Source organism: Clavelina lepadiformis, unplaced genomic scaffold (genome assembly GCF_947623445.1).
Source record: "Clavelina lepadiformis unplaced genomic scaffold, kaClaLepa1.1 scaffold_84, whole genome shotgun sequence".
NCBI classification, from domain to species: Eukaryota; Metazoa; Chordata; class Ascidiacea; order Aplousobranchia; family Clavelinidae; genus Clavelina; species Clavelina lepadiformis.
Genome location: NW_027508268.1, coordinates 53,574 through 78,316, shown reverse-complemented (window position 1 = coordinate 78,316; position 24,743 = coordinate 53,574). Strand labels below are relative to the sequence as shown.

Here is a 24,743-nt window from a genome sequence, read left to right as displayed (position 1 = left end):
TTTCATTAAAACCTGAGATGGTGGGTTACACGGGTGGTCCAACTTACGTGGAATGACCCCTTTCAAACATAAGATTAATGTTGATGCAAAGAACCAAACAATGCCAAATATTTCTTTGGCAATTCAGTAGTTTGTTACTGCCTGACTATTATCCTTATCGATTAATTATTATCTGGTAGGTTAAAATACAAATACTCGCATAGTGAACATTGAGAACCGTGGTAAGTTAGCATCTCTCACCATATGCTAGTGGTTTGGCTACATTTTGTGACAAACTCCTTTGTCATTTTATAGACTAAAGATCACTTACATACTTACAAGGTATGCCCACTTTCTACACAAATGAATATCTGGATTTGCATTTGGTGCCATACATATGCTGGGTTGTATGAATTTGTATTAGAGAATGGGTTGCCCTGCCATTTTCTTCCCTTTTTTATAGACGGTAATTGCATTTTACATTTTTTTGTTGTACTATTTCTTTCTTGGTTTAATTTTCTTGGTTCTTCAATTTTCTTAATACATCATCAATAACAATAAGAATGATGAGAAATTGCTAATTGTCGAATTAAAAGTCATCAAATAAGACTATCCTTTATTTTGAAGATGCCATAAAACTTCGAAGGTAAGACAAAAAACAAATCATTCATAATACGCTACTACTTTTTACTCGCATGTAAGCCACCACAAGTTTGCACGTGTAATATGTGAGGGTAAATTTCTGTCATAAAAAGAAACTAACTACTTCATTTTTTAAACCTGTTATTGAAGTTATCCATTCAATGGCATTTTAACTTTCAACATTGTTTCCCTTACATTCTGCAAAAGCTGCTTTCTTGATGAAGTATCTTTCAGGTTACAGAACAAAGCCAGGTAAGCCACTTTGTCAAAAAACTTCTGGCAAGTTATTGAAGACGCTCTGTTAAATGGTTGCACCGATGCATTTAAATGGATTATCTTGCACACTTCTTCACCTCTCTTAATCAATTCTGATGGAATTCCTGCATCTCTTGCAACATGGAAAGCACGGCTTTTATCACACACACCATCACTAAGCTGATATAAGTATGTCATGTCCACACCATTACCATATGTTTCCATTATCTGGTAGCGTACAATTTGTGATGGTGAAAGCAAATTTTGAACCAGTCTTTGAAAGTGTGTAGAACAGATTATCATGGGCAACATATCTGTGTTCACAATCATATGCAGCAAGCAAGATGATAACAATGATACACCATCCAGCATGGCAGTGCCTTTTCCGAATTCATCAATAAGGATCAAACTGCATCTATTTGGATTTTTGGTAATGGATGACATACGTACTAAATCGTGAGCAAATGATGATAAGGATGTTGAGAGAGACCCAGGGTTTCTTATCATGGTATAGATGGACGATACTGTAGCTATGGTAGCTTTTTCTGCAGGCACAAAACTACCTATATGAGCCATGTAAACAATTATCCCTACTTGCTTCAAGAAAACACTTTTCCCACTAGCATTTGGGCCGGTTAGAATTTTTAAAAATCCATGTTCATTCCCAAATTGAATGTCATTTGGAGCAAATGGCGAACACAACCGCTCCTGCAATGGATGTCGACTTCCAAGCACTTGGAGCATACGATTTTGGGTTATTTCCGGCCTTATGTAGTCAAACTGAACAGCAGCTGTAGCAAATGAGAGCAAACAGTCTAACTCTGCCGTATGTTGCATTATATCTAAAAAGCAAGATGCATGCTCAGCAACAGCATCTTGCAGTTGACTACTTATTTCCAATTCTTGATAGGCTACATCCTCAAGAATATCTCCAAATCTTTCATCCAGCTTCCTTGTAGTAGGGGTTTTATAATAAACTGTTTCATTTGACAATGCAACAAATTCCATACCAGGAATTTCATAGCTTTTAGATTCCTTCATAGCATCATTTTTTGGAGTAAACAAAAGATATCCAATCCGTCTCATATAAACTATCTGACATACACTAATGTATGGAGTATAATTTGTCACTTCCTGCTCAGCAAGCTCACCTAATACTTCAGGCAAGGTGGCGTAAGTGTCTAACATATTGTCAATAACATCCGAAACACCACGTAAAACTACAAAACGGTTTATCTCTTTACTTGCACTAACATCAATGACATTACAAATCATTGACACTACACCAACTATTTCTCCATCTGCCCACTTCATAATATATTTAAATAACGGTGGTATTTCATCTGGGAATGACGAAGATGTTGCATGAAGACAAGCATTTGAGATTCCAAGGGCACTTTGAAGTGTTTTTAACAAATCCAACCACTCCGTTACTGATAGCTTTGATGCTCTCATTGTAGCAACCACCCTACAAAGATTTTTGACTTGACGCAAATGGGCTTTTATGGTTTTGGCAAACCCAGAATTAATTGGATTGGTGAAATATGATACCACATCCAAACGTTTTTTCAGGATTTTGTCATCGTAAGTCGGTCGATAAAACCAACTTTTCAACAACTTATTTCCTAAAACTGTTGTGGTCCAGTTTAAAATTTCAAACAAACTCAAACCTTCTCTGGAAGTTTGTTTGTACGCAGAAGGATGATTAACTTTTTGGAATACCTGTAAATTACAGTAAGATAGCTGATCCATGTACACCATGTTCTTTAGAGTAAATGTTTTAATGCAAGACACAAAAAGTTTTTTGGCAATATTTCTATCATTTTTTTCACAACTATATTTCTTGTCTAAATACCAAATTAGACCACTTGCTGCTCGAATACTAGTCACATCATCAAAAGAGATCATTGAAGCTAAGTACATGTAGCGTTCAGTCTCTGTGTAATGATAAGGAATGGCTGGTAAATCAATATCAAGTAGTTTGCGTTTTCCGAGATCATACCGAAATTCAACACTAGAAATTAGTTTAATTGACTTATCCACTGGCAAATTTTCTTCAGATATATCATCAAACACATCTGTGTGGGATGAAGATTCCTTTGTAGAACTATGACTTACAGATGAGCTGCATTTGTGCAGTGCATTTAGGAAAACATCATCTTGCTTTGCACTGGATATTATAGTAACAGGGTTTATTTCTTCCAGCAACTGTTTAGTCAGATCAAATGGATAAGACTCCAACATATCAGACAACAAATATAAAATAGCTGTATCAGCTTCATAATAAGCTGCACCTAATCGCTCATTGCACCATATGATGCTCAAATAAGTTTCACCAGATTTATCATACACCACAGTTGAAGAAAAAGCATCCACTGATAAAGAACGATGTCTTGGACTTTGTGATTTTTCCATTTAAACACAATTTGCAAAAGAATTCAAACTATCTGAAATATGAAAACATTTTCTATTCTAAGTTTTCTAAAAATTTTTTAAGTAATCTACATGAATTGTGAAGCTATTAGTTGTGTGCATATACTGCACATATACTACTGACCTTTAGGAGGAATATGGATCAAACGTTTATGTTTTTTCAGTGGAAGTCGCTTCAAAAACATTTGTTATAACCTATTGAGCAAACCACTTATTAGAGTTAACTTGGGTCAAGCGGAATGGCCACAGTTTTTCCACCAACAATGGTGGATAGCTAGCCAAAACAATAGTAGAGTAGCTACAGTGAAGACCTAGCAGACTAAAAGTTTGCAATGTAATAATGCTGGACAAAACAGACCCTTCCGAGTTACAGCCGCAATCTTGTTTTGGGTGGCAAGATTTTTTTGATCACTTATACTAAACAATGAAAATTGTTGACCCACTTTGATTCTTTTTTAAATTGCAAACATTCTAGGTATCGGCTTGCAAAGAATGTGCTCAGGTGGGTAGCATACAAATTTCTTTATATATTAAAGTAAAAATATCGAAGAAAGTTTCCCTAGTTTTTATTTTACAGTGTTTTGTATCCTATGCATTGGTTTTGTTCGATATGAGATCATGTTACGTGGTCAACATAGCATTCGACGTAAAATGCATTTAATTTTTCCTTGCTTTTCGAGCAAAGTTTAAAATGCAGAATGGCAGTAAATATAAATAGATTACTGAGATTGCGATTGAAAATTGAGTTCACTGAAGTTTTGTCCATATCATTAAATGCAAAATTACGCACTTAAAGTGGACCACTGAAGTCTGAAGTTAATGAAAAACTGTAATGAGTGCACCTATGCCAAACTCCTCCTAGACGCTAAGCATTAATAACGTTACAACGGTGGCAAGTTAAACAACTTGAACTAAACTCAAGGTGTCTGTTATTGAAAACAGTGTTTCTCAACTGGACTAGGCCTATTTTCTTCCTTTCAGCCTTGCAGGATTTCAGCGAGACCTTTGATAATACAGAAAACAATAAGATCTCAGCCAGAATCAAGCGATATGCAGCGAGTTCTACGGTATACCGTTCAAGCAAATCTCTATCGATATATTCTGGAGTCATCCCAATTGCAGTATTCTCACCTCGCAAAAGTAAATTAATTGAAAGGCGTATGCACTCGCACTGCCGCGAATTGCAGAGTGCAGACTGCCTGACTGCTGCTGCAAGTTGCCGCTGTAAATTAAACATAATAGAAATCCAAAGTAGTATATAATTAGAAGAAACTTTTGCCTGAAGTGAGTAAAAAATTTTATCATTACAGTATAATAATAGCCATTTTTTGCTATCTCTTACCATACACCTGAAAAAGCAAGTGTATGCTTGCGAAAGTTCGTGTAGGAGAATTAAAAATAAAAGTTCACCCACTTGTATTCTGTTTTCATATTTTAGTATAATAAAAATAATCGAATTATGATTACAATTTTTTATTCTGTTTGTTTTTGTCTATAGGCCTTAAAGGAAATATCTTGCTTACAATAAAATTAATAAAGGCTAAATTATGAATTTGCTGCATAAAATTGAAAAATCTCAAATTAGTTTGTTTGTAATTAATGTGTCCTCACTGCCTAGTGCCCTAGTGCCTACTGGAGATTGCAGAACTAAACATACTTGACGTAGCCACGAGTCGAAGTCGTAACTCGATATGTCAGTGCCAGCTAGTAGCTGGTATACCAGGTAGCAGTAGCTGACCTACGAGCTATTAGTTGTTGGCATGCCAGCTATTTTTGTAGCTGGTATACCAGCTGTAGTAGGAAAGGTTGCATATAGCTTTCAGGTAGCCGACGCAATTGAGTAATTTTAGCGTCATTCTCATGCCCTAGTGCAGGGGTCGGCAACCTTTTGCACTTAAAGAGCCATTTTAACCGATATTCCACAAAATAAAAATCACTGGGAGCCGCAAAACTATTTTCACAATAAAACGAAAATATAATAACTAGTCTAACTGCTGCTAGTAGACTGCTAAAAACAACCTTTATGTTAATCGACTAATTATGACGTCACAACCAGAATGATTATGCTTTCATTTACTATAATGTGCTCAGTGAGATAAAGACGCGAGTGTTCTTCTGTTTGTTTCTACTGTAGCAATAAAATTAATAAGAGCCGCATCAGAAGGATGAAAGAGCCGCAGGTTGCCGACCCCTGCCCTAGTGCATACGTGTCAAACCCCCGACCCGCTTTACAATAAAACTTGGCCCGCAATGTTATTTTATACATTGAAATTTTTTCGGCCCGCGAGATAATTGTACAGTATAACTTACTTTTTCAAGCAAGAAACAAGATTAGGCCTATAACAAATCGCACAATACAGTAGCACAGCAGTTGCCCCACCATACGATAGAATAAATAGATTTGTAGAATAGAGAAATAGAATAGAAATAAAGTAATCTGGACTGCTTTTTTCTTTATTATTTGTTAATTCTTTAATGCTTTAGCAAGGAGATGAATGAAACATAATGATGTAGCCTAAGACAACAATAATCAAAAATAGCCCAGTCAAAAATCGTCAAAAACATCAAAAATATGGTGTTGTTTCGCTGCCTGTTCCAATTCATGAACTCGTGTCAGGAAATGTTCAATCAAGCTTTATCCTTATGGTCCGCGGCGTTAAATAAGTTTTGAGTTTTGGCCCTTGGTGCGATTGAGTTTGACACCCCTGCCCTAGTGGAAAGTCAGAAAAGTGTGGGACCAGTACGCACAAGATTCATTAACGTTCACGCAGATATTTTTATCTTCACCTTGAATTATAATAGAGAAAGAAAAGAAAGTTAGTTATTAGAACGCCAATTTACGGCACTTGCAAAAGCAATTAAGATTTAAATGCACGCAGTCACGCTAAAGGCTAAACTTTCGTATTTGGACGCACGATTTGTTTTCGAAAACTGCCTTGCTTTTCATTCGGGTGTACGGATAACTATATGCTTACTTAATTGTCATCTCTTTGCCATAAAACAACTTTGGCCCCCTGTTAATATTTGCAAAAAAATGATGTGAAAACGCTGAAAAGTCAATTTTCTTTTCATGAAGCACTTCTTCCTGTGTACACAGGGTTTTTGAGCCTGAAATGTTTCCTATTTTTCAGAATCGTGGCATTACTGGAAAGGTTATGTGTAGCTAGACAATAGGACATGGAGGACCTGTTATAGAACTTGAATTTCGAATCTGGCCTGGTTCGATGCTTGGTGTAGAACACTGTTGCCTCTCTAAAGGTGGCTGTACATAGTATCTGTTTACAAACGAAAAATCGGATACGCATAGTTACGCACTAGGTAAGCGTACAAAATCATGCTTTTCTTCCGTACGTTTATGCACCATATTTTTGATCCATGGATCGTACACGACCACTGCGGACAGTACACAGCATCCTTTCGAGCTAGCCGTCTAGAATTAAATGAAGAATTTAGCTCTTTGTATATCCTACGCTGCATTTCCACAAATAGCTCGGAAAATGGAATTGGCCGCTAAAAACCTATCCGCTCGTCTTTATTTAACTCCGTCAATGACACAAACGCTGCAGAGAATGATAAGGTTATGTGATTGGTTATGTGGCATCGAGAGATACAGAATGACAAAAAACTCCCACTTGGCGCTGTAGAAGGTATCGTACAGCGCCCTGAAAATATCGTAGATTTTACCGTGACAAACAAAAAAGGAGCAATGAAACTGGCAAAGTTGCTAGAAAATGTATAAAGGATCAAAAGCGCCATAGCCCACGGCGATGAACATTCATATTTAACCGTCTCGTGAGTACCCATTAACTTTCCACAGGAAACTATTCAAGAAGCCCTATCGAGTCTATAGGAATCTCAAAACCGGCCACCTACGGCCGAGATAGACTATGACAAAAAAAAGACGGGAGAAGAATTTTTACCGTAAAAAAAGTTGAATTAAGAGAAGTAAAACCGACATCGTTCTTTTATTTCGGGCACTACCGTTTCATGCTCAGTTATGAAGGTCAGCGAAGAACATGCAGTCGCTGAGCTGAAGAAGACCACCTCGCAAAAGACTGCCCGCAAAGGCAATAATAAAGAATCGCAACATCAAACGTGTGGGAAACAGAAAATTCTAAGAACTCAACAACATGTGTACAATCTTCCAAACAAAATTGTCCAATTCTTCAAGCACCGTATCCTGCAAATGAAGAGACATTCCCAGAGCTTAACAATCCGACGATTCACTCCACGCCAAACCAAAACAACTCCACAAAAGGTAACAAAGATACCAAATATGAAATAAATAATAAATAAATACTTAAAAAAATAAAGGAAAACAGAAGCCAACCCCCAGCTGAAAGAACACATAAAGGTCTAAAGAGAAGGGAGAGAGAGTCCGGTAGCTCTAGAAGATTTTAGAAAAATCACCAAGACTTTAAATTAGTAAATGTATATGCGCCCAACGTAAAGTTACAATGACAAAAGAGAATGACCTTTTTTTCGAGCCATTCCACCAGTATATCGCAGGAAAGGAACCCATTATTTTAGCAGGTAATTTTAATGTAGTAGACAATCCAGTAATTGATAGATAACCTCCAAGTAGACCACGTAATAAACCAACAGAATTAAAAAACTTATGCAATTTCCAAGGCCTCTCTGACCATTTTAGATTGCTATAAAAGGCAATGCAAAAAATACACGTGGCAAGATGGTAAAGTAAAATCGCGCCTCAACAGGTTTTATCTATCTAGCAATCTCAGAGTCACAGAGTTTGAACAAGAAACGACGCACCTATCAGACCACCAGAAAGTAACTACCTCCTTAAATATTACTAGTACCTAGTCTCACTAGATTTTAAGAAGGCTTTTGATTCCATTGAACGAGCATGGCTTTTAAAAGTTTTAGGCCAAATGAGTTTACCAAGTAGTTTCTTACAAATAGTGAAAAACACGTATACAAATTGTTCAATCACTGTAATGGTAAATGGTTTCCAGTCGCCAGCCTTTGAACTAAAACGTGGGATCAGATAAGGAGATCCTTTATTGAGCCTATATCTTTTTTTAATCGCAACCGAACCTCTAGTTGCTAAAATAAAGTCTGAAAACTAAATTAAAGATTTGCAATTAAGCGGAAGACGAGAAATAAAAAACGTCCGTTATGCCGACGACATCACGCTGTCACTTAAAGATATCCACTCAGTCGATGAGGCGAGATGCAAGAATAATGGAAATTGTAAAGAAATGCCACTTACAAACAAACGAATTGGCCGGTGGTAAAAAAAGAAAAGCATCTGACAGCACATAAGGAGAAAAAAAAGACAGGTAACAGCAAAATGATTAATCAATGGAAAAAAGTCCTTTCGCGTTCATTGCCCAGCTTTTTGAGAACCTTTAATTACCGTTGCTTTTGGAGCATTCTACCCTGCCACGTAAACGTGGGAACTTAAGCAGCTAAAACCGATACCAGTTGCCCTTTTTGCAAAATTGGTCCCAAAGCACCAGACTACTTTTTTACAAATGTAAGAATATCACATACCAATGGCGCCAGATGCAAAAATATGTTAAAACCATCCTAAACCGCGACTTATTCCCGTATCCAATAAGTGACATAGGAAACCTGAGAATAAATGCATGTCTTAACGAAATACAGGACAAAATTCTAATGGTCATTATAACGCCTACTACTATTATTAACTATTATAACGCCTAATACTTTTTGAAAAGTGGCGTCTTTAAATTTTCATGACTTTGATTCGAAGTCATTAAATAATCACTTCCCCCAAAGAGATTTAAACACATGAGTAGAAACTTCTCTTTTGCGCATGACGTCATTCTTGTTTCTTTTATTCTCTTGGAGCATATTCTACTTTCTCCACGGTCACGGTTCACTACATAACAATAAACATGCAGACGACGACAATGATTTTCAGATCTGTTTGCTGCTGGAACAGATTAGTCTTATTATTACGGTGCAGTTGTTGGGATCCAATAGGTGTTAATTTTAATTGAAATTAATTAATGAAATCAGGTGATAGTTTTAGGTTCAGCAATTAACTTAGTTTCAGTTCCTTGAACTGATAATGCTGCTGTTTTGTATCAAGGCATGGCTTAGCCTACTTGAGTTGTACGGGAAGATTTTTTCGTTCACCACATTTAAGGTGAAAAATAAAATGAATGGATGAAAAATTTAGATAGACCGAGTCATATTGTATTGTTTCATCTGCGCATAAAATTACGCTCCACGCGCAGAATAAAAACTTTACAGATTAAGACTCAATAGTACAGGTCTTATGTTGCAGGCTTTGATTTATTGAAATAAGCTAAATAGTCTGAAATAATGGCAAACTTGTGCTGTTTACCAATGTGCAACAACAGGTCACCTGCCATGACTCTGTTTAAGATACCTTCAAGAAAATTTGTAAAAAAGGAGAAGGAAAGCTGGGCAGATAGGTTAGAGTGTATCGTGCTGGCTTGTAGAAGCGACGAGCACATAAAAATCTATTTGCTCGAGATGCTGTGAAAATGTGTGAAGTGCATTTTGAAAGATCTGACATTGTTTTAAGTAAAATTTGTTTTACATATACTTACATGTAGTGTAACTAGTGTATTAAGGAAAGATATTTAATGTAATGGCATATCTAGCGTTTGATGCAGTGTTTGTTTTCCATGAGATGGTTTGATGCAGAACTTCATTAAATTTACTAGCGAGTGAGCACAGCATAACACTGCATCTGTAACAAGCTATTAGTGCAAACCTTCACTGTGGTTTCAGATTAATATATGTACCATTACAAGTATCAAAATTGAAAACGTTCATGTATGCACAAAAAAGAGTTTTTTTGCAGAGGGTTCCCATAAAGAATTACGTGAAGGCGCAGTACCCACTTTGTCTTTGCCTAAGCTGATTTTAGCGCAGGTACATTCAAGAAAGCCGCCGAAGAAGCGTATCTTTGAAACAAAAGCACATTTCAAATCTGTTGCGTCCTTGAAATCTGCTCGCTTGCCGGAAGGTTGGCAGGGGTCATTTGAAAACAAAAATCTTGTTTTTTCTTTTTATGGTGGCTGTGATCAACCTAAATACTCGATTGGAGTATTATATGACATGTCATTAAGGATATGCTATTATGGCTGGAAAGCACCTCGCTCAAGTTGTATTTACTCCCTGGACATAACTACTCAAACACTACACGGCACCATAAAAGATATTGAATCGTTTTCAATATGTTCTGGATTGTATAATTCTGGAAGTGGCCTGCCACACATGACCACCAAATCTATGACACCATTCAGTTCTGAAAATGCACCAACGGTTAGGAAACTTGCATACAGGTGAAACTAGTTTTTCAATTGTGCCTATTGCATTTGTTACATAAATGAAATTCATCATTATTTAACATTGAATGAATCATATAGAGTGGTGGGATTCAGCCGGTTCGTGCGAACCGGTTCTTGGAATTTTAATGACATCTGCGAACTGGTTGTTAACAAGCATATGTATAAGCCTATGTGTATGTCGGTAACGGGTCAATATGGCATGCTGCTAGTGAGAGAAGGAAATTTTAACATATTTCAATCCCACCCCTGACCATATACTTACTTATTTTTGGTAACACTGATAATGCATTGCACTTAAAGTGTACACCGTATCTTAGGCATATTTTGTGACTTTTCTTGTTAAATGAACCAAATTTCTTGTTGTTAGAAATGCAAGTTGTGAACTTTGAAGAAAAATGAAATGCAAAAAGTAGAAATGCAAGTTGAAAGCAGTTTTACTGGGTCCGTTTCCGAACAGTCAAAGCAGTTTCTGAGCCATCAAACCTACGACGGTTTAGTTTCCACATCCATGGCCATTGGTGAAATTCTTGTTGGAGAACAGCCCAGAAGGTTCATACGTCTTAACTAAGCGCTTAAACCAAGACCCATTGGAGGCCTATTTCGGTCATATGAGACAAACTGGCCGTCGAAATAAAGTGCCTGATATTCACCAATATGCACTATTTGAAAATGTGATAATGTGCAAAAATAATATCAAGTCACTTAAGGGGTCAAATGTTAATCACGCTATTGACTGGAAACATGGTGATGTTTGCGATGATCCAATGCCAAAGCGAAAAAAATAACTTGATTTCGAGTGTTTTGACAGTCTGCTTGTGCAATACAGTAACACTTAATCCTTCTTGAGCTAAAACTGACGAAGTACATGTAAGAAGACAACTATGTAATGTACATTCATTTTAATGATTTTCTCAGACTTACATTTTGATCAGAGGTTACATGCAGTACTGAATTTGAATGATTGGCTTTTTGATAGCATCTAATCTTCACGTAAAATTTACATATTTTCATGCACAATTTTTGCAAACATTCATCAAAAACAAGATTTTCAAATATATCTTTTATGTTACAAACACTCAAAGAAGACATGCAACTTTCCATGATGTGCTCCTTTATGTCTTGTTTCCTAAAGACACTTTCTACATACATCAACAATTTCACTAGTGATTTCGCTGGAACTGTAAGATGTCCATAATTGTTATTATTTAAAGCGGAAATCAAGGAACTATTAGTGGTTTCATTACTATAATCAGTTAAACAAGACAATAGATCTATTTCTCTCGGATTTATACAGCGCTTAGTGAGTTTCTGCAAAATATAACCACCTATGTACTGAATTCTTCATCTCGGGTTAACTTGTGTAATGTCAAGTGTTTCCCCTTTTTGTTGTGTGCAACAGTGGTAACGTGTGATAAAAATACATCAAACAATTTTCGTGTTAAACATAGTGACAATTTTCTTGGCAAGAAAAATAGTGATGGGATGCACGTTATTCCATCACAGGAGAATTTATGAAACAGTTCATCCGGTGAACTGTACGAAGAAAATAGCTTCATAAAATAGTTAACCGCATCTGCAGTTAGATCTGTTTTAACGCCACCCACTGTTTCCCACCATTCCATCAGCTTTTCTCTTGTAACATTATTGCAAGAAGATTCTGCAAGACAAGTGTAAAATTAAGTTTATTTGATTTTTTTTAATCGGAATCTGCCAATGATAGAGCTCCAAATGAAATAAGTTTCAAACAAAAAACAAATATACCGTGAGCAGTTTTTTGATGAGCCAGCAAAGTTTCATTACTTGTACAGTTATGCAAACATTGTCCACATCTGCAAATAAATATTTTCATTATCAGATTAAATGACATCAATATATCAGTACAGCATTTCTTCAAATATTCGTTACGACTTACATTAATTTGTTGTTTTGCTTGGCTGTTTATTATAAATTGGCGAGAACGTACACTCTGGGTGACCGCCATACAGGACAAGCTCAACAGCAGTTGGCTAATTGATTAATAGGCATATTGTATCTTACATGAAGTTTGCTGCATCGTCTTCTGGGTCACAATCTATTTCAATAATTAACTTCAAATTGACATCCATTAGATCCCAACAACTGCACCACAATAACAAGATCTGAAATCAGACTTTCAGTAGCCTATTTTAATGACACAACACCTGCAACATAAGGCCTATGCTAATGAGTTTAGTTGCTAATTGCCTGGTCGAAGAGAAATGTGGGGAACGAAAAAATCTTCCCGCGCAACTCAAGTAGGCTAAGCCATGCCTTGATACAAAACAGCAGCATTATCAGTTCAAGGAACTGAAACTAAGTTAATTGCTGAACCTAAAACTATCACCTGATTTCATTAATTAATTTCAATTAAAATTAACACCTATTGGATCCCAACAACTGCACCGTAATAATAAGACTAATCTGTTCCAGCAGCAAACAGATCTGAAAATCATTGTCGTCGTCTGCATGTTTATTGTTATGTAGTGAACCGTGACCGTGGAGAAAGTAGAATATGCTCCAAGAGAATAAAAGAAACAAGAATGACGTCATGCGCAAAAGAGAAGTTTCTACTCATGTGTTTAAATCTCTTTGCTTTCCCTATCGAAAAATCAAGCCAGTTGTTACGCGCGCCAAAGAACAGGAAAGAGTCACAAAGCCGAAAAGGCTTAAAACGTGCTCAAGAGAAATAACGTTAATATTTGCTGGTAACAACTACCACGGCCACTAAACCTATTATTAGTTAAATCCATAAAACATAAATTGAAAAAGCAAAAATTGCAATTTTTTACATAGGCTACCTGTACATAGCTAGAGCCTATACACAATGTACATATTTCATAGTGTACAAGTATAAGCCCGGGTAATTCCCTCATGTTCATGAAGTTCTGAAGTTGACATCGCTACCTTACATGAAACCACCGTCTAACCTTCTGTCTGCTAACCTAGCAACTGAACACCAGGTTGCAGCAGTTGGCAAACCAGCTAGCAGTAGCTGGCAAATAGTGGTTACCGCTCCTATTGGTAGTCATTGTCAGAGGTGGGCAGTCGGTACTTTAAGTACCGTCGGTAACGGTTCCCGTACTTGGAAAAAATGTACCGACGGTCCCGCTATTCGGTGCTGTTTTAAAAAAGTAGTTCGGTACAGTGCTTTGTCGGTTTTAGTTACCGGTACTTTTTGTGAAAAAGATGCTCCTGCGAATGCAATATTTGCCGCTATTATTCCTCAGTAAAGGTTACTCCAGGTCAAAATGTATGCGACGTTACTTCGCATATACGACGTTCGCAATTTTACTTGACATTTCTAGATTACAAAAGATCAATAGATGCTAAAATTGGTAATAAGGTTCGATTAGCATGTGTTTTTGAACAAATACTTATTATTTACTTATTAATACTTATTATTATAACAAATACATTTTGAAATAATTACGTGAAAAGTACTGAGTACCGGAACTGACTGAAATTTCTTAAAAAAAGTAATTCGATACAGACTTACAGAGATTTGCTACTTTTTTAAAAAGTACCAACATATCGATACTGTAAAAGTGCCGCGGTACAGTAATTTTGTACTACAGTACCGCCGCGGTACTGCCCACCTATGGTTATTGTCAATCATAATATGCATTGACTCGTCTATGCCATGGTTACAAATTGCTCTTGCAATTGCTCGAAATAACAACAGCAAACTGCGTTTGGGAATTAAGACAAAGTGTTTGAAAATGAAATGACCAGACAAGGACTTTTTTTAAGCTCATGTGTAAATGTATCCTTTTTTATTCGCCATTTTGGCTGTGGGGAGCGTCAGAGCGAATTGGGAAAGAGTTAATTTGTGGTAACCTTTACTGTCTATATAATTATAATCAACAAAAGTAGTGCTTACATACAATGCATATAAGATTGAGCCATACATGTTTCTGGCATGAAGTCAGTCAAGACCTAGGCTAGCATAGATTATTTTGGGCTATTACAGTACAATAACGGTTGAAACAATGGGTAATTGTAAAACATATGCGACAACCATTTTAAATTTTAACGGTCGATTGTAAATACCACTACCAAAGAAGAAGGCAATAAGTCTTGCGCAATATGCTTGCAACAAGGTAGGCTAATAAGATTATACCGAGGTTCATAGTAATGGAAGACGGATGCACTATGTTATCAGAATTTGTGATGTTAATCATGTGACAAGTTGGTAGCGACAAACAGTTGCTAACAAACGTACGCCTAACAGCCTAATGCCAAATTTATGCCATGCTAGTTAACGTAGTACATACTTACAATATAGAATATGTTGCAAAACTGCAATTCTGTGCCAGAAAACAGGAAAATTGGCACAGAAGTCAGTTGTCCGGCGCACCATACCAACTTTTCAGTAGGATTTTTAACTCAACAAAACATTTGTTGAACTTTAAAATCATTTTTGCATTAACTAGGCCTGCAGTAATAATTAACAGGATATCGCATATTTTGATGCCAAACTTCTTTCCAACAAGCGTCTATATCGCCCAGGTTGGAAAGTTTGCAGGTTTTGAGTGAGAAATCTCCTGCGCAACAAAATGAAACAATAGCCAGTACACGCAGAATGAATTTTTATCCCCCCAATTTTTTAACCATTAGGTCTATACAAGCTGGACTGGCAGTAATACGGCCCATGTTCGATACCCATTAGCATTACTGTTGCCAGGTTGTAATGCCCTTTGGCAAGGCATTAACAATGCTTGTTCCTGAACATCAGGCAAAAGCAATACGATATAAAATTTAAAAAAAGCAAAAACTACAAATACAGAACTTGCAGTAAGGTAAACTTGGTATCTGGTGCTCAAGCAAAGAGGAACCATCGATAAAATCTCTTCATGCGAAAAAACGAATTACGCGATTATCCAGAATACAATTAACCGGATTTGACTGTACCACCATGCCGCTATTCACTTCTAGGCTTCACTTTGCACTCGTCTCTTAGTAGTTCTGTCACAGTTACTGGCACTTCATAGGTCATAAAGTGCTTAAATTGAATTTTTTGCAACATGTTTTTTGGCAATAATTGCCTACTCGGGAATTATTAATCCAACTTTTTGTTTACTTGACTTGCCGACAATTTTCAGGTGCATTATGTTTGGAGTGGCTTGTTGCCTTTTGTGACTATGAACAACAGAGCCAAAATTTTTGAGTAAATGCAATTTTTTGTCAGCTTGCTTGTGGAGTGGTTAGAGCGTCTGGCTTGTAGAAATGCGAGCAGGATTTGATTCCTACTTGTGCTATGCTATCATTGTAATACCCTTGAGCAAAGTACGAATAACGTTTATATGTACAACAGTAAATGAGTTGCTAATCCTATTAATTAAGTGTGAGTTTAGGGTAAGTTACGCTCACTTCATCTCTGTTTTGTTGATAAGACAAATTGTGATATAATATAAGATAAGATGAATCATAAAATAAAAATTTACACTATCAGATTTTATATGCTTAAGTGTTTAATTTGTAGATAAAACCAGTAATCTGGTTGATGAAGTTTTACATGGTTCTCTAACACTAATCAGCAAACTATTTCACGGTTATATTTTCAAAATATCCTACAAAGAAGTGTCATTTAAGAAGGTCTGTATAGGACAGGCCTGGCAAACCCACGGCTCGCGAGCCCCATGCGGCCCTTTACCCGGTATTATGCGGCTCTTTCATTCTTATTGCGTTTGTTTTGGCTTGTACAATATGAATGAAAGTATAAATGACTTGTAAATTTCTGTCATTTTCATGTTGATGTGTAACATTTACAATAAACGTAGTTGAACAAAGGTGTTTATGTGAGTGAGGAAGAGACTGGGTGATATTAATGTGTGCCAATGTGTATGATGTGGCTCTTTGCGGTTAACGCAGTAAGAAGTGAGGCTCTTAGTCTATGACTGGTTGGCCATCCATGGTATAGGAGATGTATGGGTTTCAAAAAAGGGTAGATTTGTTTGTTTTTTCTATATGTAGTAAAATTGTTAATAATGCAATTACTCGAAAATCACTCTATGGAAATCCCTGAAATTTTGCTTGTGAACTAGGTTTGCTTGATATGAGAATAATGCAAACATCACGTATCTCTAATGTATAGGCCCCAAGCCAAAATCTGAGTTTTGGTCCTAAAAACATACATTTCCCACTTTTTCATGCCAATTTAAGTTTTCCGCTCAACCTGGAACTTTAAAATATGCTAAATGCTAGGGGAATTCCTAGGCTAGAAAACAACACCAACCATACTGCCTCTAGATTGGTCTAAACAGGTTTTTTAAAACCCTACGTAAGAGTCTAACAAAATCTGAGAAATCTTATCTTTTGGCCCATACACCTCAATCTTTTAATCAAGTAAATAGGGGAACTATTTAACTTTCCCATCCCATTATGTAACATAGTATTATAACTATCACATGAACATTGTCTTATTCTCGCAAGGTGACCTTTTTTCTTACATGTTGATCAAGCTTAAACCAAGAATAATAGAATTCAAGTTTTTTTTTATTTCATTTCTTTCCCTTTTTTAAGTGATAAATTTTAGGTAAACTTCAACTACAGTGAACGCTGCTTTATTCAGCTACCACAAAATTCCCAAGAATGAAATGAAAAGAAACATCACTTACTTACATAATTTGCTTGTTAATTCGAACAATAATAAACACACATTTAGAGTGAATGTGATGTAATATTCAAATGGCAACAAGACAAGCCAACTTCATTGCCTATTTTGTTTCATTAGAACCATTTTGATTTCAGTCGACCATGGCGCATAAAACTTGACTTTTTAGAAAAGGACTTTTTTATTGCACATAAATGATTCTTTTTCAGACCTAGGGGCAGCTTTTCTGGACAAACTTAGTGCCCAGTACCTACTACGTAATATAGGGTATTAGCACCATTGACACATATCTTTCCTATCCGGACAAGCTCATTTATCCGCTTAATTCGGACAAAATAAGTCATGACCAAAGTGGCATAGTAAAGAGGAATTGACTGTATTTCAATTACCTTAAAACTATTATGTTTTGGATAAATAAATTTCATTCTGAAATCCCAATAATTACCTAAATTATCAAATATTTTGGTACTATAGATATTAAATGTTGTAATAATGGCAGAAGTAATTGATTATGCTTGTTTTGATGAAGATAGTTCCAGAAATGCCACTAAAAAGAGCATAGGTATGCGATTGTTTGTGTAAATATCATACAATTAACACTTTTTCCAACATAGTGTATTTATTGAAACAAATTATTTTCAGATTCGTGCGACGAAGACACCGATGATGCTAGTGAAACAGATCGTGCAAAACGTGAAGAAGCAACTGAAATTAAAGAGCAGATGTATAGAGAAAAATTAGCTCAGATTAAGCAGCAGGTTTCACAGCTTCATTCGGGGACATTGCCTGAATTTTGCAGAAAGCAAAAGCGTTTAGATCAAGCCCACAAGGAAAGACAGAAACAAGTTCAAGCATATCACAATTATTTATTAAGCAAGGTATGTATAAAAGGAACACTATTTTTTGGATGGAAAATAAATAAAGTCACAAATTTCAAACAAGCCCAGTGGTTATGAAACAAATGGCTAGCGTATGCATACATTTTGTCGTGAAACTTATCAGCAAACAGTTATATTCTGAATGTATTTAATTTCCTCCCTATCTTTCTTTACCACCTTATTGTATTTGTTGTGCAGTGTCTTTATAGTTACACCCTATATTCATATTGTTTGTTTTTCGTTATTGTCTGTGGGTAGGTGTTTAAGGTTTGTCTTTGGTCTTGATCATGACTTCTAAAGACCAACTGCCAATTTTCTGCTGTAGTTGCAGAAGGATAAATTTTAAGAGTCTGTTGAAAGAATATAAGATATGGTTTCAATCCCCAAAACACTGCCTCTTAGGTAACAAAAAATAAAATTGTAAGCTAGTGGTTACCAACCTGGGTGTGTGCAAAGGTATTGCAGGGCTTTCACAAGTAGGAAAAGTTGGGAACCACTGTGCTAACCATTATAGCATGAAAAAGTAATAACTCTGCCAGCAAACAATCAGCGAGACAAAGCAGCAAAGCAAAAAAAGGTTTAAAACGTGCCAGAATTATAATATTACTGGATATAAAACGAATAATGGTTACGGCGGCCATTGAACCTTGTGTGCGACTTTTTTACATTTACAAGGAGAAAAAGTAATCATAACGATAATACAAACACAAAAATTTGCAATAGAGCTAAATGAAGGTTTCGTGCATTTGATTGTGTTGTATTTATAGGTTGAAAAAATCTATCAAAAGGAACAAGCAGCTGCTTCACAAGAGTTTGAAGCAAAGAAAATTGAACTTAAAGAGAGCATCATTTCTGAGCTTCAAGTATGAACTTTAAACCAAGTTTATTTATTTCATTGGTGTAGTTTGGAGAGTTTTTACCTTTCAGGCCATTTAATTTAGATTGAAGTGCAAATCTTTTCTGGGTTATGTTCAGTGTTAAAATATTCTTTCACACATGTGTCCATTTAACGCAATACCTTTTATTTGGTAGTGAACAATTTTTGCTAAACACGTGTTTGAAAGGAAACCACTAAATTCAAAGATTTATATCTATAATTACCTTTGTACTGTTATTATGGCATGTTTAATTTAAAAAGTTGCTATGCAACGTTATATGAGTGTGTAATTGCCAGGATAAAAAGAAACATATTGAGACTGAACATCACACTTTGGAACTGACTGGTGCATTTACATCATCTACGGAAATTAAAGCTGTCACAAGAAAGTTACGACGTAGAGCAAATGAGCCAGTCCCTGCTACTAATGAAAAGCGCAGAAAAGCAAGCCCAACACAAATAAACTTTTTATTGTCGGAAGAAGAAGTTTTAGATGACCTAAAGGTAATGAGATTGTTTATTGTTTCCTGTACCTAATTTTTATTTTGCTTCTATACAATATGGAATTTTAATTATTTCATAAGCAATACCTACTGTATATCGGCACTAACGTTGCTGAATTATAGGAATTTTGAAAAGTGATTATACATCGAATATATGAAAACATGCTCGATTGAGTGATAAAAAAAGTTACTGAACCCATCCTTCAATGATTGAAAGTTCTAAACGACAGTTTACACCTTTAAAACTGACATAAATATTCGTTCATAGTAAGCGTATAAACAGAAAGCATTTGGAATTGCAATACTGTTGGAAAGAATGCATCTAGCACCGGCGATAACAACATATCCAAGCTCAGTCTTACGCACAAGAATTAAAATACGCTTAACCTATTTGAAATCACTAGGCAAAGCTTTTTTATTTGCTGTTGTAACCCGCATCTTACTAGAAATTTCCAATGCTCCTCATAAGTGCGGTTTTAGTTTTACATCTTTGCTTGAATTTGCTTGCTAAGGGGTAACTGCAGGTGGGACGGTCATACTTCCAGGTACTTGCTGTACTATTGTAGACCTACTAGCGTTGAAAATGTAAATGAAAACGTTTATGCATATAAGATCAGAAATACATGATAAACACTGTTCGCGATTACCCGCTTTGAGGATCCGAATTTTTGAAAGTTGAGAAAAGCGGCTTGAATTTTAATTATATCTGTCATTTATGGAAATCAATCAAAATCAGTTTTTAAAAACTAGGTTTACAACACCTCATGTTAGTGTTGCAGTATTAGAGAAATTAAAAACACTACAGAGACTCCTAATATTTATGAATTGTGGTTTTATTAACTGATAACTATAGGTTTTATGGGAAACGTGTTCTTTTGTTTGATAATGGGAAGCCATACAGCTTCTTCACTGAACCTGCTTGTGCCTGATGTCTCCACACTTCTAAAAGTGCAGCTTATGAATGAATAAAATAGTACAGTAGTACCTACGGACATTTGCAGTGGGACAAAAATTCAGTTTCCCAACAAATTTAAAAGCAAATTTTTGTTTTGATACCCTGAAAAATAACACCAAGCACCGTCAATGACTGTGCGAATGATTTCTAAAAGCATTATCAACTGCAATTTCTTATTTATACAAGGCATTGACATTGATACAGAGAAAAACAACATTTTAAATTAAAAGACATTGCATACATTAACAGATGATCATAAGAGGTGAAGTGAACCCATATTTGGTCACCCAGTATTTTCAATTGGTTCAATTGTGCTCCACTTGCGAATTGACACCAATGAATATACCTGTTAGAGATGCAATTGTTAATTTATAAATAAGCTTTACAGTATGTAACATGCCATGCAATAAATCCTTAGAAGTTTTTTGTTGTTTTTTATTTTAAAGGTATTGAACAAAGGTAAGAGTGTGGTTTCCACTCAAGAACCATTCACTGATCATATTCCTGGTCCAATTCATCAAGTTGAATGTAAAATTGACCATGGAAAACTGTTGTATGATAAACGCTGGTTTCACAATGGGCAACCTGTTTATATTGAAAACTATAAGGAAGGTACACGAATAAGCGGTGTAATTGCAGCAATAACTGAAAGAGAAATATGGATCCGCAAGCTGTCCGATGGTTCTCGAATTAGAATCTTTATCTCACAGTTACACAGAGGAAAATGCAGCATAAAAAAACGAATAGTGCAGTGATATTTTCCATTTTGCTTGTTTTTTATTTGTCTTACAAAAATTATATTATATTTCTTATATCAATATTATGTGATTGCTGCTGTGACTGCGTGTTAGTCTTTTTTATTCCGTTACAAACATTTTACAGCACAGCTCCATACATGTATTATTTTCACAATAGCAAACATGGCTACCAACCTGGGAAGCTTGTATCATATATTCCTAATGGTTTTATGACAATTAACCTTGTGAAATTGACCGCGAACAAACTAACCGGGGACAATTGACCGTGCAAGTGCTGAATTATTGTGTTTAAGTTGATGGTAGTATATTATGTGTAAAGCAAATATTTGTTTGTAATTATTTCCTTTTTTTAACAACTTATTTCATACAATACTTCGACTACTTATATCATACAATTGTACGGTTAAAATGCATAGCAGTTGATTTGTGTCGCCGGCCAATTTGTTGCTGGTCAGTTGATCAAGACCAATTGTCGCCGGTTAATTTGTTCACGGTTAATTGACGTGATCCCATTCCTAATTGTGGCAAGGCTCAGGAATAAACTTATTGCTTAAGCATTCGTTGTTAAATGTAAAATATTAATTCCTTCAATGAATATGGTGATAAAAAATTGCCATTATAAATGCTAAGTACCTATAACACAAATGTTACCATAAAGCTCTTGTTGCTGAGAAAAGATTGGAAATAAACATAAAGCTCACGAAAAGGACGGAGAGTTTTAAGACGTTTTCTTGTTTTTTTAAAACATCCTCACTGGGAAGTGAGCACATGTTTTTAGTAGTGAAATGCTGCTTGCTAGCATGATGTTTGTCTGTAATAGCAGGATATTCTATGTCAAGTTTAGAAGGAAAATGTGTTTTGAGTTCCTACTCAGAACAAACATAAGAGGCAAAAAACAATAGAAGAAATACTAATTACTCAGACATTCTGTTTGATTCTACAACCATTAACCATTTATATGGTGATATGAGAGAGAGAGAGAAAGTAGGACAATTCACAACAAGTAAAAAGCTTAGTGGGGATAAACCTGAAAGAAGTGGAAGATTTTCAAAGTTTGTGTAAAATTTTCCTCTTAATAACCAGTGAAACTGATTTATGTAGATTTTTTCCACTTCCTGTTGTCATACTACCACAGTTATATAACCCTTGCCAAAGTTTTTCTTTTAGATAATGATGATGACTGTAGCTTCGACAAAAATACTTGTTTATTATATATGTTTTCTATTCTTTTGCATTTCTTGATTTTGTGTGAACACTGCTGGCGATGCACCTTTTTACATTTTGTTAACTCTTCTGCAAGCTGTATATTATACCCTAATTTGGTTTTAATTTATGATGCAGTCTTGGTACACAATAAAATAATCCAAGTTAAACTCAATGTGACCGTTGCTAAATTTACGAAATTTATTAGGTGTTCATTATTGCATGCAAATATTGCAAATGAAGTCTATTTATGATTTTGCCATGAACGTCTTTTGTTTTGTCATTTTAGATAAAAATTAAAACTACTATTTTTACTTTATTGGTTGTTATTACACTTTTTATAGGGTGTTTTATAAATGTTGTGGAAACATTTCTTGTGTTTTTTTAATTTTTTGGTCATTTGTTTTTGCGTTGTTTATCTTCAATTACCATTATCCGCATTTTTCTTACCGTATTTTACGGACCATAAGGCGCAATTTAAATCCTTTTTTTCCTCATAAATTGATCGTGCGCCTTATAAGCCGGTGCGCCTAATGTATGGATCATAATGCGCGCAACGTATTTTAAATGAGCTTTATACGGTAACCCATACTCCTTATAATCGGGTGGGCCTTGTGTATGAACAAAAAACTAATCAAAGCAATTTATTGACAGTGCGTCTTATAATCGGGTGCGCCTTATGGTCGCCTTATTTAAGACAAAATTTAGTTTGAATAAGGTTTTTTCCAGTCTATTATTTGATATGACTTGCACGCAATAATTTATACATAATGAATATTAGTTGCCAGCTTTGTGAAAGGATAAAGATATGTTACAGTTGTAGCGGCCGTTGGGTGTTTGTTTGGTTTGTCGCTGGTTGGCGCCCTCGGAATGTTACCGCACGTGTTGATTTCAGCACTGCGCGTTTGTTTTACCACCCATTCGTTTTTGCACTGTCTGCGCGCAGGACATCCGTTCGAGTAAAAGCTGAACTAAGAGGTGCGTGTTCATTTATTTTAATATATGAGCGAAGGTAACAGACAACTAAACCAGCAACCTTCTGAGACAAGGAGTCAACAACGCAACAACAACTTACCTTCGCCATACAGTAATACGTATTTAGATGAAGTATGAAGACCCTTATATCTTAATGGTATCATTTTTATACATCTTTTGCTTTCAAATATTGCAGCAAATTTTATTTGTTGTATTTATTTCTAGTGAAATTCACCTAGTATTCTAGTCTATACCTTTTTGCTTTACTTAAAAATGGCTATCTTGCATTTTTATCAACTAAATCCTCATAATTGCAATGAAATCCAAGAAAAATTGGAATCAGTTGTGCAGCAACCAGTAGTTCAGATGGATTGTGAAACTTGTTACAATGTTGACATAGTTGATGGAAAATTAACTGAAGGTGAAACAAAGTAAGTTTGTATTGTAATGGTATGAAACTATGTATTTCTTGTTAATGAACGGTATAAACCAGGGCCACTCAATTGCAGTATTTTGGTACTAGCGAAGGCTCTGTTGCATCAGTGCAGTATTTGCAAAGGCCCTATAATTCTATTTACACCTGATCATGAATATAAAAAATTGGTAAAACTCAATATGCTTTTGTAGTTACGTAAAATGGTTTAGTTGAAATGTAAAACTATTTTAAGTAGCAAAGTTATGCTTGATCAGAATCATTGCAAACAGATTTAGTATGAGGGATTCAATAAATTATGCACATGAAATTCTGTCAAGAAAGGTCATCTGTGCTTGAGGTAATCAAATCCAACACTGACACTGGCGAACAGACATGCAAGAAAAGTAGCATAGAAAATAAAAAGAAAATTGATTGCATGTGCATTTGTACACAACTGAAATCCAAAACAAAAGTCTATCACACACCTTCTGGATTTCCAAAGTAAAACAAAATGCACACAATATCAGTTATGAGAGCATGTAAACAAATTCTTGTGGATTAACCAACATTTCCAACCACACAGCAAGCTTATTTACCAGGCCAAAGTACTTTGTATAACATTGTATGATAAATTGGCCAAAACACTTTTTACAAACGGTCTACTTGTTATCATGAGGTATAAGCATTAATTGATAAGTAGATTAACAGCTATTCTTGTAAGATAAGAATCATCCAAATATCAAGGTGTATTGCATGATTCAAACTTAAATAGTTTAAGATTTTTCTGGAACAGGATGGTAAAAGTTTTTTAAGAATTTTGATATAAGAAACTCATGGGTTGCTAAGACTACATAAGCTTTAACGTATACCACCAATTGTAGACGAATATTTGATGAAAGAGTGTGTAATATACATAGGAATAG

The 24,743-nt window shown here is 35.5% G+C and overlaps 5 protein-coding genes across 5 annotated transcripts in view; 3 read left to right on the top strand and 2 right to left on the bottom strand.

The window, feature by feature from the left end:
• Positions 1-611: 611 nt before the first annotated feature.
• Positions 612-3,318, bottom strand: LOC143472698 (mutS protein homolog 5-like). The gene has a single exon (XM_076970018.1). It carries the CDS (start codon positions 3,289-3,291, stop codon positions 772-774), a length of 2,520 nt encoding a protein of 839 aa, XP_076826133.1. The 5' UTR covers positions 3,292-3,318; the 3' UTR covers positions 612-771.
• Positions 3,319-9,919: 6,601 nt separating this feature from the next.
• LOC143472694 (uncharacterized) lies at positions 9,920-11,466 on the top strand. The gene is made up of 3 exons (XM_076970012.1): positions 9,920-9,964; positions 10,039-10,619; positions 10,993-11,466. The coding sequence occupies exons 1-3, from the start codon at positions 9,920-9,922 to the stop codon at positions 11,012-11,014; spliced, it is 648 nt and encodes a 215-aa protein (XP_076826127.1). The 3' UTR covers positions 11,015-11,466.
• A 120-nt stretch (positions 11,467-11,586) lies between these two features.
• On the bottom strand, positions 11,587-13,117 carry LOC143472697 (uncharacterized). The gene is made up of 3 exons (XM_076970017.1): positions 12,663-13,117; positions 12,387-12,454; positions 11,587-12,282 (listed from the first exon to the last, which is right to left on the bottom strand). The coding sequence occupies exons 1-3, from the start codon at positions 12,728-12,730 to the stop codon at positions 11,951-11,953; spliced, it is 468 nt and encodes a 155-aa protein (XP_076826132.1). The 5' UTR covers positions 12,731-13,117; the 3' UTR covers positions 11,587-11,950.
• A 4,566-nt stretch (positions 13,118-17,683) lies between these two features.
• Positions 17,684-21,784, top strand: LOC143472690 (sin3 histone deacetylase corepressor complex component SDS3-like). The gene is made up of 5 exons (XM_076970003.1): positions 17,684-17,818; positions 17,899-18,134; positions 18,902-18,997; positions 19,309-19,515; positions 20,916-21,784. Exons 1-5 carry the CDS (start codon positions 17,749-17,751, stop codon positions 21,222-21,224), a joined length of 918 nt encoding a protein of 305 aa, XP_076826118.1. The 5' UTR covers positions 17,684-17,748; the 3' UTR covers positions 21,225-21,784.
• Positions 21,785-22,104: 320 nt separating this feature from the next.
• LOC143472689 (phosphoribosylformylglycinamidine synthase-like) overlaps positions 22,105-24,743 on the top strand; it is a gene marked incomplete in the record, with an annotated part of 10,799 nt that continues 8,160 nt past the window's right edge. Inside the window, 1 exon segment of the mRNA XM_076970002.1 lies at positions 22,105-23,836. Within this exon segment, the coding sequence (XP_076826117.1) occupies positions 23,679-23,836 (158 nt within the window).

Excerpts from the sequence above, each read along its gene's own strand:
- LOC143472694 (XM_076970012.1), top strand. The coding sequence starts at position 9,920 with ATGGCATATCTAGCGTTTGATGCAGTGTTTGTTTTCCATGAGATG. Across the intron at positions 9,965-10,038 it reads TGTTTGTTTTCCATGAGATG|TGCAAACCTTCACTGTGGTT; the intron begins GTTTGATGCAGA and ends ACAAGCTATTAG. Across the intron at positions 10,620-10,992 it reads GTTAGGAAACTTGCATACAG|AAATGCAAGTTGTGAACTTT; the intron begins GTGAAACTAGTT and ends TCTTGTTGTTAG.
- LOC143472698 (XM_076970018.1), bottom strand. The coding sequence starts at position 3,291 with ATGGAAAAATCACAAAGTCCAAGACATCGTTCTTTATCAGTGGATGCT.
- LOC143472690 (XM_076970003.1), top strand. The coding sequence starts at position 17,749 with ATGGCAGAAGTAATTGATTATGCTTGTTTTGATGAAGATAGTTCCAGA. Across the intron at positions 18,135-18,901 it reads ACAATTATTTATTAAGCAAG|GTTGAAAAAATCTATCAAAA; the intron begins GTATGTATAAAA and ends TTGTATTTATAG. Across the intron at positions 19,516-20,915 it reads AAGTTTTAGATGACCTAAAG|GTATTGAACAAAGGTAAGAG; the intron begins GTAATGAGATTG and ends TTTATTTTAAAG.
- LOC143472697 (XM_076970017.1), bottom strand. The coding sequence starts at position 12,730 with ATGGATGTCAATTTGAAGTTAATTATTGAAATAGATTGTGACCCAGAA. Across the intron at positions 12,455-12,662 it reads GACGATGCAGCAAACTTCAT|ATGTGGACAATGTTTGCATA; the intron begins GTAAGATACAAT and ends ATTTATTTGCAG. Across the intron at positions 12,283-12,386 it reads TCATCAAAAAACTGCTCACG|AATCTTCTTGCAATAATGTT; the intron begins GTATATTTGTTT and ends CTTGTCTTGCAG.